We start from the raw sequence: 19437 nt of genomic DNA on the forward strand, positions 1-19437 counted from the left end.
GACTAAATCTTGTGGACTTTCATCTGGTTTAGTTTACCTTTTTCACATATGCTTGTCTTGACTTTGGCCTGCTTATTAGTACTCACTTCTGTCTAAGAAAGGGGGTTTAATGAAAGTTTCATGCATTGGGCCCATATATATGTTGAAGAACAAACAAGCATGGCCCCATGGTGCATGCGGCTCATGAAAGTCAGTTTTTAGTTCTCTAGACTCAACTACAACATAGGAACAGTGGTGGTAGGGAATCATGGAACTCAGGATTAAGGTTGTTTTTATGTTACATTCAAATGGTTTGCCATTTTGCAGTTCCTGTGTTAATAATAAGAACACAAATGCCAAGGATTTCTGGGATGCTACCTATCTGGATCCTTAACAGAAGAAGAAGAGTTGGTTTTTATACGCCGACTTTCTCTACCACTTAAGGGAGGATCAAACTGGCTTACAATCACCTTCCCTTCCCCTCCCCACAACAGACACCCTGTGAGGTAGGTGGGGCTGAGAGAGCTCGAAGAGAGCTGTGACTAGCCCAAGGTCACCCAGCTGGCTTCATGGGTAGGAGTGGGGAAACCAACCCAGTTCACCAGATTAGCATCTGCTGCTCTTGTGGAGCAGTCTGGTTTTGGATCATGATCGATTTTGATTGCCCTGGTGAAACATCTGTGCCTGAGTTTTACTTATGTAAGGAAAAGCCTTTTTCCTTAAGATTTGTTATACACTTGAAGCTGCCTTACAGTGAGTGAGATCATTGGTTTATCAAGATCAGTACTGTGTACTCTCACTGGCAGCAGCTGTCCAGGGTCTTAGGCAGAGTTGTTTCATATCACCTAGTACCTGATCATTTTAGCTGGAGATGCTGGAGGTTGAACTTAGAACCTTCTGCATGCAAAGCCAACCAGCTGAGCCATGGCACCTCTCCAAGATACTCCCTGCCATCACCTACATACTAAACAAATTTGATCTAAGCTCCTTCTTTGCCTAAAAATGGATTGGGGAGAACAAGGTGCAGAATTTTTTTCAGTGATAATGCTCTCACTTGCAGTCAAATTTCACCATTGCCTTCCAGGAAGCAAATATACAGTTTTTATTTCAGCACATCTTCCAAGGATAAGGCAGTTTTATGTTCTTAATTGATCTGTATTATCATTTTACCCCCCTATGTACAGGTTAATGGGATTTATACAGTATTAACTTATTCTGTGGAAATGTTAATGCTGGCTTTATTATTTGTTTGTAAGTTGCTCTGAGAACCATTTTGGGTTACAAAGTATATTTGAATAAGTAATGATAATATAAAACCTGCAATGGCTTAAAATGTACCTTTGGTTGACAAATGGCTCTTTCCCACTTTTATCCCTTATCCATAACATTCACCAATGTGAATAGACAAGGTAACAGTTGTTCATATACACTCTTTGTACTGTGAGGCAATTGAGAGCCAATGAGAGAATCCTAAACAGGTTTTAGAGTCCTTCTGAAGATTATTTAATAGGGCTTACTTCCAGGAAGTGAGCCAGCATGGTGTAGTGGTTAGAGTGGGCAACTCTATTCTGGAGAACTGAGTTTGATTCCCCACTCCTCCACATGAAACCTGCTGGGTGACCTTGGGCCAGTCACAGTTCTCTAGAAACTCTCTCAGCCCACGTGGAGGCAGGCAATGGCAAACCACCTCTGAACATCTCTTGCCTTGAAAACTCTACGGAGTCACCATAAATCAGCTGTGACTTGACGGCACACACACACATACATATACTTCCAGGAAAGTGTTCTTAGGGTGGTGCTGAGGAAGACCCTTGTTCAAATCTCACCACTATCATATTCTCAGTAGTCTTAGGGCCAAAATACACATTGCATGTGACACGAGTTGGATCATGGGTGACTGACTCTCAGTCACACAATCACACAGGGACTAACCTTTAAATACTGCTCAGTTGAGGTGTGTGGTTCCAAACACTGCAAGGGGGAAGGAGGAGCATCAGGCTTCCCTCCCCCATTGTTTTCACCATCAGAAACCCCCACAGGGACCTATTTACCCCTTCCTCAGGCTCTGTGTTTTCTGTACCCCTATGGCTGTTTCCACTGGCAAAAATGATACAGGAGCGATGCCTGAAGCCCCTCCTTCCCCCTCATGTGTTTGGAGCCATGTGGAGTGACAGAGAAGTTTTTAAAGGTTACTCCCCATGTGAACATAGGACTGAAATTTGAGTCAGGTACCCATGACTCAATTTGGTCACACATACCTCAGAGAATACACTTTGTAGACCTACCTCACAGGCACAGCCTGGGGGGGGGGGACTTAGCCATCCTGGAGGCCCACAGAACCAGATGTCATATGATTGGCTTTCATGCAGTGTTTGGGTTGGAATGGGGAAATCTTTGTCCATGGATCCATGGTGGCCCTCAGAAGCCCTACTTATAGGGTTGTAGTAAGGCTTACAAAAAAGTGCATGTGAAGCTTTTTGAGGATTCTAAAGTTTTATACAAAGGCTATGTATTTCCTCTCACCTTGACAGTCCATCCCAATTTTCTGATAGCCTGGTAGGCATTGACACCTTGCCTGCCCGTCCTTCACCACACAATGGGATTTGTCATCACAGACTACACTTCCACAGAGGGGAAGTTCTGAAATTATAAAACAGAGATTTTTAAAAATGTTACATGGAACTCCCAAGTGAGTATAAAAATTATTTCAAGACTTATTCTGTGCATGCGGATTTGTATGTAAGACCCAATAAGGTCAGTGGGACTTAATTACTGGTAAGTGTTCATAGGGTTCCAGTCTTTATAAGCATCTAAAGGACTGACTAGAAGTCATCAGAGCTCCCCATTTAATTTATATTTTTGGGGAGGTGTGCTTCATTATCTCATTGCAGCTCCTTCCTTATAGGTTTGGGATTAAAAAAAAGCTAAATAGGCACACAAACCTATTTATATATACAATAACATACAATACATTTGATGCAATGTGAAAACTGGGTGGTTGTGCTTTGAGACATCTTTATTGTATTTGTGGCTCACAGGAAAACTTCTATGATTGTGCAGATGCTGAGCTCTGCAAGGTCAAAAAAAAAAAAAACCACCTCACCCTCCAAAAGGAAATTCAAGGAGGAAATTAATGGTGTTATCTATGATGACTGGAAGAACACATGCAAAATCAGCATGAAAATGTTTTTTAAACAGGAAACTATTAATAATGGTAGAAGAGGTAGACTAATGGCTGGAATATGTGATATAACTAACTTTTGCTTCAAAGATAACACCATAAAAAAGTTAATAGTTTAATTATGTACCAACTTTCACAGGCCAAACATGAGGAGACATAATCTAACTATATGGTATCTCCAAGAACAAATTACTCAAAAAGTGACTGTGTTAGACACAGGCTAAGACTGGGTCAACTGTTGCTTATTTCTTTTTCACAGTCCTCCTAAGCAAACAGCAGCATGAAATTGCTAAAAAAATTACTAGTGAGTAAACACACAAGCTCCCCAAAGTGTGCTTAGTTTTGAATAGCTATAGGTAGGCACCCCAGCTTTCAGTTTCAAGCAACAAGCTGTGTATGGCACCAATTCTACAGCAGTTCTTGCAAAACAGGCATACCAGCCAATGATTTCCAGAGAATCTGGGATGCAAACCAAGTCATTGTACTCTCTCAAGCAACCACATTGTTGTTCTGTAGAGTGGCAGGCTTTCAGAGGCCAATATTGCTTATAAAGCTATCCAGGATTATAAGAAATGCTAGAGAACAAGTGATTACCTCATCATTTCATTTAACAAAACACTTAATTTCCATCAAGAGAGCTAGACCTGAAACACTGAACAGGGACATTGCCCCAGTAGTGACATAAAACACATCAGCTATCACAGATGTGTAACCTGAAAACAAACACTTGTCTGGGAAATCTAACAGATGGAAAATACAAACAACATTTACCTTGATCACATTTGGGGCCAGTATATCCACCATAGCAGGTACACGTTCCATCACCAGAGATCCCATGGTTGCAAATTCCATGCTGACACTCACATACTGTCAGAGATAAGGCAAACAAAAGTTATACATACCGTGCAAAACTGGAGCTGCTGTACCCCTGGGCCCAATATACCAAGATACCACAGTCACTATGAACTTACCTATATGCTTCCCCATAAGAACAATGTGAACTAACTAGGAATGGGTAGGAAAAGTCCAACTGTTTGACCAACTTGCATAGCAACAAGATTGGTCTGTAAATGATGCTTTCATTAAGCAGAAGTGGGTGGTTTACAATATCCTGTGAGACAACAGCAATCTGCTAGTATCTGAGGGTCATTTCTGACATTTAATATATTACATTGTTTAAATAACCACTCCAAATATTTTAAACCATTTTAAGGGTAGAACACAGACGAATCTCTAAACAGATGTGAAAAGGGGCCACAGGAAACCATGCATAATAACTACACAAGGGCACAATTCATAAAAGTGCTGTTTATATCAATATCCAAATATACAACTTAGAAAAAATATCTGCTTCTGTGCAACCTTTTAAGTTACTCAAAAATTTCATACAAAATGGGAAAGTCAGCAATTCTAACTAGAAAACTGGCCTCTAACTGCTTTTCATTTCAGGTCAGTAGAGGCTAATCTCAAAAGACACAACATATTAAAAGTTTATTTTCATATATTGCAAGTAGTTTATCTACTTTACCAAATCTGCCTGTTGCCTTTCCATTCTATGAATATTTATGAGAGTAGTTTAAAGAATACTTATGTCCCACAAAGGAAATGACCAGGCAACCCAAGCAGTGGGGGGAAAGACTTTTCACACCCACTCATTACATAAGAACAATAGAACAGCTCTACTGGATCAGACTAAAAGTTCATTAGGTTCAGCATCTTGTTTCCTACAATGGCCAACCGGATTTCTCTAGGAAACTTCAGAGAAGGGCATAAATCCAATACCCCCCTCCCCCTGCTGTTGCTCCATCCAGTTGGGAAAGATGCTCCTAGAAAAGGATATTGCAATCAACATCTGCCCACTTTCATATCCTCATCCTTCCCCAGTTGAGAACTTCTCACTATAGCTGAACAAGATCTGTTATTTACCAGACTGGCAATCAGGGCCAAAATGAGTGTCATCCCGGCAGTCTTGGCAAGCATAGCCTCCATAGTTGCCCTAAATAAATCAACATAGACAGTTTTTAACATTGTCACTGCCATAGCCCTTAAAATACAATCAGCTGTGCCATGTAAGCATGATGTTTTACTGTCATCCTGGGTTTATTATACAACATTAAAAATTATCCACACACAGCCGCTTGGGTGGTGCCTACTTGTAGCATACAGAAATATGGTTTGTTCATCTGGTGCTATTGTTAGTAGGCTACTCTTGTGTCAATGTTTGTTGATGCATGGGAGTTTTACCTGAGGTTCGTTGCTCTCTGGGCCCACACTTTCCTGTTGCACCAGCAGTCTCCAAGCTCAAATCAAGAAGCATTGGTCCCCCCACCTCTTGAAATGATGCTTTGTAATTGGATGTATGAGAGAAAAGTCCCCCTCCCGGCCAGAAAACCCAATGCCACATAAAAAAGCATTTTTAAAAACTGAGCTCTCTAAAAGGAACTGGGGACAGAAGGAACCAAGCCTCATTTCTAAAACCCTTTCTTTTGCTCAGAAAGAATTCCAAGGAAGCAGGAAGCATTTGAATCCCCGCCCCTTGACACGCTGCTTTGTAATTGGCTGTAGTGCTTTCTGTGAGAGAAATGTCACTCCCCCAAGCTTCTGTGTCCCATGCTTTGCCTTATGCATGGGGATTTCCCCCAGGCTGAGCTCAGGGGAGATGGAAGAATCGTGGGGGCGGGGGGGGGACAGTTGGGAATTAGATATATAGGTCCTTTATGCATGGTCGCTTTAACCTCCTTTATTCCCCATTTCAGCCAGGATCAAAGTAACCCGGGTTGGGGGAAACTGTATGCATTGGCTGGAATGATCAGGGACAAAACTGTGTGCTAAGTCTCCCACGTTCTAATCAAGTCCCACTCCTTTAAATGCTGCTCTGTAATTGGCTGACTTCGTAGTACTCACCCTGAGAGAAGATTTCCTTCCCCACAAACCCAACTGCAGCATAAAAAGCATTTTAAGAACAACAAAAAAAAAATGGAGCGATCTGAAAGAAGGGGGGAGGAATCCAAGCCTTATTTTAAAAAATCCTTTATTTTGCTCAGAAAGAGCTCCAAGGTAGCAGGAAGCAGGAAGCATTTGAATCCCCGCCCCTTGACACGCTGCTTTGTAATTGGCTGTAGTGCTTTCTGTGAGAGAAATGTCACTCCCCCAAGCTTCTGTGTCCCATGCTTTGCCTTATGCATGGGGATTTCCCCCAGGCTGAGCTCAGGGGAGATGGAAGAATCGTGGGGGCGGGGGGGGGGGACAGTTGGGAATTAGATATATAGGTCCTTTATGCATGGTCGCTTTAACCTCCTTTATTCCCCATTTCAGCCAGGATCAAAGTAACCCGGGTTGGGGGAAACTGTATGCATTGGCTGGAATGATCAGGGACAAAACTGTGTGCTAAGTCTCCCACGTTCTAATCAAGTCCCACTCCTTTAAATGCTGCTCTGTAATTGGCTGACTTCGTAGTACTCACCCTGAGAGAAGATTTCCTTCCCCACAAACCCAACTGCAGCATAAAAAGCATTTTAAGAACAACAAAAAAAAAATGGAGCGATCTGAAAGAAGGGGGGAGGAATCCAAGCCTTATTTTAAAAAATCCTTTATTTTGCTCAGAAAGAGCTCCAAGGTAGCAGGAAGCAGGAAGCACTTGAATCCCTGCCTCTTTACACACTGCTTTGTGATTGACTGTGAGAGAAGCCAGTCTTCTGTGCTTCCTGTTTGGCTATCAGCATGCTGCCTTGAAGAGGGGTTTGGAAAAGGGTGGGGCAAGGCTCAGCCCGAGAATGGAGTATGCTTGCTCTGTGACTCCGTAATGAGCCAGGATGAACGGTTTAATTCAGGCCAGAAGAGGAATGGGAAAAGCTGGGTTTGTTTTGTGTTGAAACAGTGTTGAGCTTCCAAAGAATGAAGTAACATGCATACTGAAAAATTTGATCCTGGCTGAAACAGGGAATAAAAGAGGGTAAAGTGACCATGCATAAATGACCATAGATAGTGTTTCCGGGGATGGTTTACAGCCATATAAGCCATATAAACAAAAAAAATAAATAAGCATTGATACTAATTGTAAGTCCTCCCAACTGACCTCGCAGATGCAAGTTCCATTCCGAGCTATGCCATCCAAACAGGTCCCATGGCCAGTGCACGGTTTTCCAGATCTAGACGGGCATTCTGGCAAACAGACAGCCAAATCACAGGTCTTTAGAATAAAATTAATACTAGCTCTCTTCTGTTGTTTCCTTTCCTTTGATATATTTGCTATGGCACTTTCCATTGCCACTAAGGCAAATGGATCTTTGACTGGTGACAGTTTATTTGTTAATCCATGTGAACAAGTTTTTTTAAAAAGCAAAGTTAATAGCAGTTGTTCTGATGTTTCCACTTTTGCTATGTCCAGTCGTTTGTGATTCAGGACCACTTAGCAGATCTACCTAAAGTGGACCTGAAGGCTGCAGAGCAGCCAAAGCAGAGAGAAGATGGAGTCCGAAGTGGAGTAGGCAAGGGCAAAAGTCCAGGCTTGGCCATGTGGGGCCAATCCAGAATCTTCATGCTGTCTGCCAGTTGTAAGGGCCAATGCTGAGCATCCTTGTGTGCCTGGTGAGACCTGCAAGGTTGAGTGCATGCAGTCCCTGGTCTCCCCTTGTCAGGTCCCATCCCCATACCACAAGGTTCCTATTTCATGACCCAGAACCCTTGACTGGATGAAATCTGATGCACTGAACTGAGAGCCTTACCATAGCATTCAGATCCCCAGTATCCTGGGCAGCAGAGGTCCTCTTCAATTTCCTTTTTGCAAGTTTGAGTACAGCCTGATAGTGAAAGTATATTCTCTTCCAGCTTTACTGTATAACTGAAATAAATAAATAAATAAATAACAACAACAACAACTCCTGACCAGTGATCATGAGCAGCAATGTCCTATTTAAAATGTTTACTTCATAGGAAGGCTGAAATTTAAACTAGAACTTATTCCCACCATCAGGAAGAATGGCAGATGTACTGCTTAATTACCGTCTTCTCAAACAATGGGTGATTTGCATCAAGTTAAAGCGATCAACGTTAGTCTGCCCAAATCTAAGCTTGATCACAAAGAATAAGGCTGCTAAACACCATCCACACCAACTGCATTTGAGAATACTGTATGGCATTTTTGCAAGGACAAATCGCTTTTGTTAATGTGCCTTGGGTCTCATGGGAAAGAGGGGCCCACAAGAAAAAAATGGAAATAAAATAAAACTCTTGGCCTCAGGCATAGTACTTTATGCCCACGTGTATATATTGCATAACAGTAGAGCAGATGCCACAGATCTTTCTATTGCCCTTTGCTGAATGATAAAGGGCCTACTGCCTCATTCTATTTCCAGTAATGGAGACACCGAAAGGTTGACAAAGGACCCATTAAGGTATAGAGATGCTGTACTCCTAAAGTACAAAAAGAAGCTATGGTAAAGCTTCCATTTCATGTATCTGCCAATAGTTGTCGGGGGAACATATCAAGCACTTGAAGCAATGCGGTAATCAGAAGAGCACCAGCACTGAAACCCAAGAGGTGATAGCAAAGCAGCAAACAAGGGTAATCTGAACTCCCAAAATATTCAAGGTCAGCTTAAGTCTGAGAATATAGATATCCTTGTTAAGTACTCTCTTGTAGCCACAGAGGAATAATACATGGCTGCTGCTGAGAGGGTGTGAAGAGGGCTACCGGGGCAGCAGCTGCTGGCAGTTGATTCAAGTCCCCGAATATTTAAATAACAAATCTAAGGCTGCCTTGAGTGCTTTGGCTCTCTAATGCACAGGCAGAACCATAACTTTTGTTCTAGCCTCAGAAGTGTTTAAACAGTGACCAGATATTAAATACAATGAAGTTGGCCATGGCTGTACTTAAGGATGACTGGGAGACAAAGTTGCTGTCTTTCAGCCTCACTTTGTTCAATGACTTCAAAGCAAAATAGTGACATCATCAATATGAGGCTTGTTGACACATGCCATAACTTGGTGCCTCTCTGAAAAGGAATGACGGAAATACAAAACCCAGCCTTGGCTGTAAGATGTGTTCTTCATTTTCACTTGCCTGTATATAATATTCACTCTAGGAATTTTGTGATTGCTTGTTTTTCTATTTTAAATTAACAATTAAAATTCTGGGGGAAATATGATGTTGTTCAGCGAACACTCTCAAATGAACTCAGATTATGATGAAAAGTTCCAAGCTATGCTTGGAAGGCACATGGTTAGGGTTGTCAACCTCTAGGTGGTGGCTGAAGATCTCCCGCTATTATATCTGATCTCCAGGTGACAGAGATCAGTTCACCTGGAGAAAATGGCCACTTTGGAAGGTGGATTCTATGGCATTATAGCCCATGGAAGTCCCTCCCCTCCCCAAATCCCACCCTCCTCAGGCTGCACCACAAAAATCTCCAGGTATTTCCCAACCCAGAGCTGGCAACCCTACAATGATCTAGCAGCCTTAATGAAGCGAAACAGATCTGGTCAGTGACGGGAAATCTGTTGGTATACCAGCTTAAGTTCCATGATGGAGGCAAGGTGGAAATATGGAAGAGACTTGGAGGGAGCAGGAAAAATGGAGGAAAAAATGGAATAAAGTAGCTAATAAACAAATGAGACAAGTGGGAAAGATTATTTTACTGGCAAAACAGTAATCATACAGAGGTACACTTGTATACTGCAAGATAATACGGGAGATGCAAGGCATTTCAGTGCATGCTGCACATAGAAACATCCTGTACATGCACACGTGCTTCAAGCCCCTGTCAACTAGCAACAGGCCACCCAGTTATGGTAAAGGGCACGTTTTCTCCTTTCCTCAACAGTGTGCCCAAGCGCAGATGTTTACTTTTCCCTGCAGTAGTAACACTTATATGCAAGCTGGCTCCTAGCTTTGGAGGATCCTAGGGAAGGTGCTATGTGTGCCATTCCGTCATGCAGAGAAAGTCAGCATATAAAAACCAACTCCTTCCTTCCTCTCCCAGCATGAAATCATCAATTCCCCCAGAGGCCCCTGTGACTTTACAGAGGTCTCTAGGGTGAGCTCCCATTCCTAGAGGGCAGGGGCAAGCTGGGAGGCAAAAAACAGCCCTCGAAAGGGGCCCACCCCTCAACCAAAGGGGAAAGGGGCACGAGTGGACTCACTGTGGTGGCTGCTTGCGGGTGACTTGAGCAGCCAATGTGACTGTTCACCAGCATGGCTCAGGCAGCCAGCTCACACGCTGTGACAGCTGTTCGCCAGTGCAGCCTGGGAAGCCAGCTCACTCACCATGGTGGGGGCTGGAGAGCAGCTTGCGCAGCCATATTGCTCACCATGGCAACAGCTCAACTGGGGAGCCATTTCTCTAGTTGAAATGGCTGCTCATCCACCCTACACAGGGCAAGGGCTGATGGCGCCCTTGCTGCAATGGCTGCTTGCCCTCTGCTCAGGGAGATGGACGATGGCTCACTGTGGTGGCAACTGCGAAGGCCACCCCAAATGGGGCGAGTGTAGTCACTTGCTTGGGGCCAAGGTGGCCCCAGCAGGCTGTCAGTCCACCAGTACTTTCCCCAGTGGCTTTAATGGCCAATTTGCCCCTGCTAATGTAGGGTTTAGGGGCAGAGCCTGAGGAGGGTGGGGTTTGGAGAGGGGAGGGACTTCAATGCCATAGAGTCCAATTGCCAACACGGCCATTTTCTCCAGGTGAACTGATCTATATCGGCTGGAGATCAGTTGTAATAGCATGAGGTCTCCAACTACCACCTGGAGGTTGGCAACCCTATGCTAATGGGAAGAAGTGGGTCAAGATCTCAGGCAGCAGTGGGTAGGGTTGCCAACTCTGGTTTAGGAAATTCCTGGAGATTTGAGGGTCATGCCTGTGGAGGGCAGATTTTGGGAGGTCAGCATGGATATGATGCTATAGAGTCCCCCCTCCAAAAGGTGTAATTCCAGGAGAACTCCAAAACCCACCTCTGCAAGTTGGCAAGACTAGCAGTGGTCCCTCTGCTAGGTCATAAGCCATGGAACAAGCCTGACTCTGCTATCCCTTGATGCCAGTCCGGCTACATGGGAGGAAGCAGAGGGACAAACTCAGGACACTACTGGGGTGGGAGCTAAATCTATTATCTGTTCTTGGTGAGTGCATCCATTAAGAATCAAGCCTTTTTCTATCTGTGTAGCCCCACCCTGAGTTGTAATTCTTGGTCACACTATAATATGACCAACATGTTGTGAACTGGCTCTTATGTCGATAGCACAAAAGCTTCAGGAGAACAAGAAGAGAGCTTCAGGAGAACAAGAACACTTCCACCTGAAAGGAAAAGAAGGAAGTCTTACCTGCAGCCCTTTTCTAAAAGCCCTAAGCTCACTTTTCTCCACTCTTTTGGGCACTGCAGTTTGCTAGCTATAGCACAGGAAGTACAAGGCGTGTTCTGTGTAAAGGTCAGCTTCTTGTTGCATCGCATAGACTTTAACTGAAAAGCAGTAAGAAAACCATGTGTTAGGTAAAGACACAACTTTTTGTTAAAAAGAAAAATGTAACAGTAAATTGGTGTTGCCCTCCATGTCAATAGAAAGTAAAATGTGAAACATATGAAATCTATGCTGAGGAACCATATATACTAAGGCATTTGTCTGTCCCACAGGCGAAACTCTCCATTTTGCATTCATACATACACACATGTATAGATGCGGGAAACCGTGTCTTCCTAAAGGACACAGGACCATTTTGTTTCCTGTATTGTGTACTCTAGGAGGCTGGTACTCATTTGTCAATGTAATCCAGCAATGATCACCATATCTTGAAATCTTTAAGAGTTCACAGCAAGCACAGTCATTCAGGTAATTGCATTACTGTCTGGATGTCCAACCACATGTCACATGCAGTAATGATTCACAAATCTGGGGCACATTTTTTAAAAATAAATGCAGTGTGCATATGTGTTGAGGTGGGATTTGGAACTGGGAAGTAGTGAAGAGGCGTTTAACTCTTTTCCCTGACCCCAGTGACTATGATCACATCTAAATGACATTGTCCAGCAGGATTCAAAACCAGATTCTGTCTCATGAACAGAGGTTTTGAGGAGGGGTGAATGAGGAACCGGGGCAAATAGTGGTAACAAGACAGGAAGATTTTGAAGGTCTAGACAAACTGCAAACTAACAAGTCACAGGGACCAGACGGTATTCATCCTAGAGTTCTTCAAGAACTCAAATGGAAACTTGCTAAACTTCTAACAATGATATGTAACATTTCCCTTAGATCAGCCTCTGTACCAGAGGACTGGAGAATGGCCAATGTAACACCCATTTATTTAAAAAGGTTCCAGGGGGAACCCAGGAAATTACATGCCAGTTAGCTTAATGTCTGTTCCAGGTAAATTGATGGAAAGCATTATTAAAGATAAAATTGTCAAGCATGTAGAAGGGCAAGCCCTGCTGAGCAAAACCCAACATGGCTTCTGTAAAAGTAGGTCCTGTCTCATTAACCTTTTAGAATTTTTTGAAAGTGTCAATAAGCATGTGGAAAGGAATGAGCCTGTGGACACTGTGTATTTGGATTTCCAAAAGACTTTTGACAAAGTCCCCCACCAAAGACTGCTAAGCAAACTTCATAGTCATGGGATAAGAGGACAAGTCCTCTTATGGATTGAGAGCTGGCTGAAAAATAGGAAGTAGAGAGTAGGAATCAATGGTCAGTTCTCACAATGGAGTGCGGTCCCTCAGGGATATGTGTTGGGACTGGTGCTTTTCAACCTGTTCATCAATAACCTGGAGTTGGGGGTGAACAACGAAGTGGCCAAGTTTGCAGATGACACCAAATTATTTAGGGTGGTTAAAACAAAAATGGACTGTGAAGAGCTCCAAAAGAATCTCTTCAAACTGGAGGAATGGGCATTAAAATGGCAAATGAGATTCAATGTGAGCAAGTGTAAAGTGATGCATATTGGGACAAAAAAATCCCAAGTTCACATATACACTGATGGGATCTGCACTGGCAGCGACAAACCAAGAAAGGGATCTTGGGGTGGTAGTGGATAGCTCAATGAAGATGTCAACCCAGTGTGTGGCTGCTGTGAAAAAGGCAAATTCCATGCTGGCCATAATTAGACGAGGAATAGAGAATAAAACTGCTGCTATCATAATGCCCTTGTACAAATGTATGGTGAGACGATACTTGGAATACTGTGTACAGTTCTCGTCACCGCACCTAAGAATGGATATTGCAAAGCTTGAGAAGGTGCAGGAAAGAGCAACCAAAATAATCAGGAGACTAGAGCAACTGCCCTATGAGTAGGGTTGCCAACCTCCAGGTACTAGCTGGAGATTTCCTGCTATTACAACTGATCTCCAGCCAATAGAGATCAGTTCACCTGGAGAAAATGGCTGCTTTGGCAATTGGACTCTATGACATTGAAGTCCCTCCCCTCCCCTCCCCAAACCCCGCCTCCTCAGGCTCTGCCCCAAAAACCTCCCACTGGTGGCGCAGAGGGACCTGGCAACCCTACCTATGAGGAGAGGTTAAATTGCTTAGGGCTGTTTATCTTGGAAAGAAGGCGGTTAAGGGGAGATATGATGGAGGTCTATTAAATTATGCTTGGTATGGAGAAAACGGACAGGGAGAAAAGCCTCTCTCATAATACTAGAACGCTGACGGGGACATCTGCTGCAGCTGGAGGATGACAGACTCAGAACAGATAAAATGAAGTATTTCTTCACACAATGCAGTGTTAAGTTGTGGAACTCCCTGCCCCAGGCTGTGGTGATGGCTGACAACTTGGAAGGCTTTAAGAGGGGACATGTTCATGGGGGAGAGGGGTATTCATGGCTACTAGAAAAATGGATACACTATTAGGGTTGCCAGGCCCTATCTGGCCTCTAGCGGAAGCCTCATGCATGCGACCGTGATGGGTTTACCCCGAAAGTGCCGCGTGCATGGGACGCTTTATCAGTTCCCCGCCAAAAACTCCATGGAAACCATAGAGTTTTGGGGAGATTGCTTGAGTGTCACCGGCACTTCCGGGGTGACCCGGAAGTGCTGGTGGTGCAGTGCACCCACATGGCACGTGCGAATCACCCCCCTATCCAGCTGACCTGCTTTTGCCTGCCAACCAGCAGAGGGCGGCGGGCAGCCCAGTGAGTTGGCAGGCAATTGCCCGCCAACACCAGGCAACTGGGAACCTTACCCACTATGCTGTTTCAGAATTCCAAAGGTGCCCACAGGCTTAAAAACTTTGGGACCCCTGATCTAGAAGGTTACCAACAGTGCACAAAGTTGATTACTATCCCCTGCTCTTTGCCCTCAGTTACTGCCATTCAGAGGTTTTCTGCTTCGGAGGTTGATGGATGTTCTGTGGAAAGTATCATGGCTAAAAGCCATAGACAAACCTATCCTCATGAATTATCTTATCTTTATAAAACTCACCTTTTAAAAATCTAGCAACTACAATCACATTTGTTGTGGATTTTGCAGTGGAAGGGCATATAAAGAAGTACTTTTATTTTACGTCCCTCCTGAACCAACCGCCAGTCAACTTGATTAGATGTCCCCTTCCAACCTGAGCTCTACTTTTATGAGAAAGGGAAAAAGTCTGCTCTTTTCATGCGCCATTTACAATGAGTTTAGGAAAGAGAAAGATTCAATTTATAATTCTGTTATTTATGATCTTCCCACTCCATCCAAAAATTCACAACCAAAGTTTTTGTCAGTGTGATAATATGCCCCTAGAATTTCTAGACATAATCAGTGAAGACACTAGTACAAACCTTGAAACATACATGCACAAACAAAGGGCAAAAACGCATGGTCGCTTTAGCCTCCTTTATTCCCTGTTTCAGCCAGGATTTAGCCAGGTTTCAGCAAAACGCATGCATTCGATCCTGGCTGAATCCTGGCTGAAACAGAGAATAAAGGAGGCTAAAGCAACCATGTGTTTTCGCCCTTTGATACTAAGTTGTTCTGCCCTGTCGTCGAAGGCTTTCACGGTCAGAGTTCATTGGTTCTTGTGGGTTATCCAGGCTGTGTAATCGTGCGAAAGCCTGCCAGTTACACTTTACCACGGTTACACAGCCCGGATAACCCACAAAAACCAATTGTTCTGCCCTGTTTTGTTATGGGGAGTTCATCACTGCCCATCTGCAACCTGAAGTGATAATTTGCCCATATGAAACATCCATCATGATCAACCACCACAAGCGGGGCTTCCATATTACCTCATATTCCATTACTACAAAATGCAGCAATGCTCAACAATGGCAGTTCTTGTGTTTTGCTGCGTTTGAATGTGAATCTGCCCTATGAACAACCCTCCACATCTACACTACCCTGAATTCCCTGAGGGTATATATAGATGGAAAAGGTGCATTTTGAATTACACTCGAACAGATGACAGATGCTGTTTTTCTGTTCTAGGTAACGTTTTTTTCTCATCATGGAATGATGTGAGCTGGGGGCCTGCAAAGAATTGTGGGAGGAGGGGGAGCAGGGTAGATAAATTATTGGGAAACCTCCAGGATACTATCAGTTCTGAAGTGCTTGAGCAGGCCAATTTCCATATCTCCCTCTCTTCATGCTCAGTGTTCATCAGGTTGCTTTGGTGGGAGGTTCTTTTTTAAAATTTGCATTATTCTGAAAGCCAAGTATGCCGAAACCCAACTTTTTAACCACATCTGAACCATGTATCATCCATACCACATGTTCCCCAAGTGTAGCCGTGGCAATATATCGCTACACACAGTGCCCCTTGGTTGTGTTGCACATCAACTGGGATAGACAGAAGGGGAAGTGTGAGGGGAAAGAGCAATCAGCACCCTTGGCAAAGTTCATCCAGTTAAGATGAAGGAGCAGTAAAATGCAGCAACTAATGAAACAACCCAGTATACAAAATGGGAAAGCTTTTAATAACGCACGGGCCTTTGCTGGTACCAGCACAGGAAATTAAATAGCAGCCAAGTGCATCAACCATTTGTGAGATCAACCCTCATCATCTTTGTTCAGTAACGAGACTTCAATATGGCATTCAAGCACACATAGAGCTACTTATGCTTGGCAAAAAAAGTGGCTTCTGTCCTGGTGGCAACTTTGCATATGTTCTATTTCAAATTCTACTTTTTTTCAAGTTTGAACTCCAGGCAAATCTTCAGAGTAGTGTAGTGGTTAAAAGTGTTGGACTACTATCTGGGAGACCCAGGTTCGAATCCCCACTCGTGCCATGGAAGTTCACTGGGTGACCTTGGGCCGGTCACACTCTCTCAGCTTAACCTACCTCACAAACTAGTTGTGAGGATAAAATGAAGGACAGGAGAACAATGTAAGCTGCTTTGGGTTGCCAATGGGAAGAAAGTTGGGGGGTACAAATTAATTAAATAAATACATCCATTAAAAGGAATGTGCAAGCATGTGATCTCATTTAATCAGGAGAACTATGCACGCATACAACTGCTAGTACTTGTTCTGACCTGGTGCTCATCCAACCTAGTTTCCTAACTCTGACAATGATCAGATGTATGTGTTGTGGTGGGTAAAATGTCAGAAGAAATTTTTAGAATGGTGCCTGCGGTCTAACTTTTTGCAAGTTTTGATATTAAAATAGGTCACCAGATTAAGCCAGGGCACCTTTGAACTCAAAAGAATAACAATATTTTTCTGATTAATAATTAAATGTTGCATATGTGCATATGAGCACATGAGTACATATACATATATGCGCACAAATACATCCTGGGAAAATATAGTCCGACTATAAAATCCAATGGAAGAAGTGATATTAATGGCAATGCTGAAATAAAGGTTTTACAACAACATAAGACATTTGAAACATACCTATTTAACATACAGGCAGACCGTAGGACCATTTATTCAGAAGGAAATAAACTTCTTCAGGGAGCTCAGTGGGGTTTACTCCCAAGTGGACAGCCTCAAACAATCAAAGAATTGCAAACTTACCTGCTGCCTTGGTTCTTGTAGGCTATCCAGGCTGTGTGGCCGTGGTCTTGGTATTATCTTTCCTGACGTTTCGCCCGCAGCTGTGGCAGGCATCTTCAGAGGAGTAACACTGAAGGACAGTGTCTGCTGCCCTTTGGTTGTGTAAATTAAGCATATTGCTGGAAAGAAAAAGAATAAGAAAGGAAGTTTCATCTTCACTCCTCTACTGAAAAGAGCCCTGTGCTTTAGCAGGGGATGTGGAAGATGCAGTTTCTGGAAGAAAACTCCGCCTACTAAAAGTCAGATCCAAGAAAACCCAGAAGTTAAAAGTAAACAGAGGGGAAAAAATATTTTGCGTGCTCTGAATCTCTCATTCCAAAGGATACAACAGCAGCATTATTTTTTATGCCTAAGCACAAATCAACAGAATTTCTTCTAAAGAAAAGAGCTCAGAGGTAAAAAGATAACCCTGAGCAAGAAAAAGTTTACTCAAAACAGGAATGTCTACGGATTTCCTCTCACATCTATCAGTTCAAAACAGATGGAAGGAAATCCTTTGTTTTCCTCTGAAAACAAAGTATGTAACCGTGAGATAAAACTGATAGTGTGAACTAGATTTGTTATTGATCCAAAGGTTACATCAATGTGGAATGATTTTTTAAAATCTTATTTCTAACGGTAAAGTACAAATGTTTGATAAAGCTGACACCGATAAATGGGTAGTGTGTTGTTTTAACGTGCATGAGATGATCTTCATAAAAATATTAATGCAGCAATATCTTGAGCTATTTTTAAGTCTTGCTAATGCAGCTAGATTAACACTTAGTGTTGTTTTCAGCAACATCAGAGTAATAAAGTACTCATAGGCTAACTTCATAGCTGAGTTTCTGTTGCCAAAGTCCACCATGCCAAAATGTCCCCATCCCAAAAAAACCTTTGTATGGCTTGATAGTTGATGTCTCTATATGATTTACATCTTGTTCCACTAAACAGCTTATTGTACATTTAAGTTAAAGAGCAATTATTAAGCAAAATATTACAGCCATGAAGCTATGCAGTTGGCATAAGTACACATCACAATAGGGGTAAAAATAACCTTGTATGAAGTACCAGTAAGAAAGTGGTGGAACTACTGTCTCCTGTTTTCTGCTCTGAGACCCCCCAATCCACACCTTAAGACAAATAATACCAGATAAAAAATTATTTTCACACGCATCACAAACAGAGTGGCCAGGATCCAAAGACGCACACAGCCAGTTCTACATTCCCAGGGGAATGTAGGAGCATTTTTCTTGAGCAGCAACTCTTTCCATGTAGTACAGCAGATGACTTTTGAGATCACAAGGTTTTTCTTTTTTCAAAATCATTAACTTTTTACTGCTGATAGAGATAGAGATGTTATTGGAACTAATACACAGTTTATTTAGAGAGGTAGGCTGTCATAGGCTTGACAATTACTAGCACTAAGTTGGCACCTTAAGGCAAATTTCTTGGACAGGCTCCAATTCACTCTGCTTTGTCTGATTAGCATAGACGTCAAAAAACCCAGTGGGTATGTCCACGTCCTCATGATTGTTTATACTCCTGTGACAACTTAGTGCTTGCTTTTAGTCCTTTTTAAGTTACCTTACAAGGAGCCCCATGGTGCAGAGTGGTAAACTGCAGTACTGCAGTCAAAAGCTCTGTTCATGACCTGAGTTCGATCCTGATGGAAGTCGGTTTCAGGTAGCTGGATCAAGGTTGACTCAGCCTTCCATCCTTCTGAGGTCAGTAAAATGAGTACCAGCTTGCGGGGGGTAAAGTGTAGACAACTGGGGAAGGCAATGGCAAACCATCCCGTAAACATAGTCTGCACAGGAAACATCAAAATGTGATGTTACCCCATGGGTAATGATCTGGTGCTTGTACAGGGGAATATCTTTACCTTTAAGTTATCATGGGAGTATCCCTGAAAAGATGAGATATACAATTCTAAAATAAACTGTTACAGCCCTTTTCTAATGATCCCTATATATACACAAAGAGAAAAGGTTAATGCCACCTAGGTTGCTTATACTATGTTGTATCCTACCACTTTGCTTAGCTAAGCATAGAGTTCTCCTGTGGAAGTATTCCCTCTTCTATTGAAGAAAAGCTCCTTGGAGTGGAGGAAGGCTTCACACATAGCTGAGCAAAGTGATAGAATGTAACTCACTATGTTCACCCATAAGCATGTGTCCAAAGAGTTACAAAACTTGATGGGAGAAAGAGTATGAAACTACTGGACATATGTACTAATGGTAGACTCTTCCATTGATTTGTGACAATATAATCTGATAGTGGGAGTACATCTTTTGCAATAACAGGATGTGTGTGTTTAGGTAAACATTATCAGCTACGG

The 19437-nt window shown here is 42.9% G+C and overlaps 1 protein-coding gene across 1 annotated transcript in view; it reads right to left on the reverse strand.

The window, feature by feature from the left end:
• STAB1 (stabilin 1) overlaps positions 1 to 7424 on the reverse strand; it is a 109873-nt gene extending 102449 nt beyond the window's left edge. Inside the window, exons 1-4 of the mRNA XM_056847179.1 lie at positions 7236 to 7424; positions 5087 to 5156; positions 3932 to 4027; positions 2503 to 2619 (exon numbers count right to left, since the gene is read on the reverse strand). Coding sequence (XP_056703157.1) covers positions 2503 to 2619; positions 3932 to 4027; positions 5087 to 5156; positions 7236 to 7424 — 472 coding nt within the window. The remainder of the gene's footprint in view (positions 1 to 2502; positions 2620 to 3931; positions 4028 to 5086; positions 5157 to 7235) is intronic.
• Between the last annotated feature and the right edge of the window lie 12013 nt (positions 7425 to 19437).

This window comes from Euleptes europaea, chromosome 1 (assembly GCF_029931775.1).
Source record: "Euleptes europaea isolate rEulEur1 chromosome 1, rEulEur1.hap1, whole genome shotgun sequence".
Taxonomy (NCBI): Eukaryota; Metazoa; Chordata; class Lepidosauria; order Squamata; family Sphaerodactylidae; genus Euleptes; species Euleptes europaea.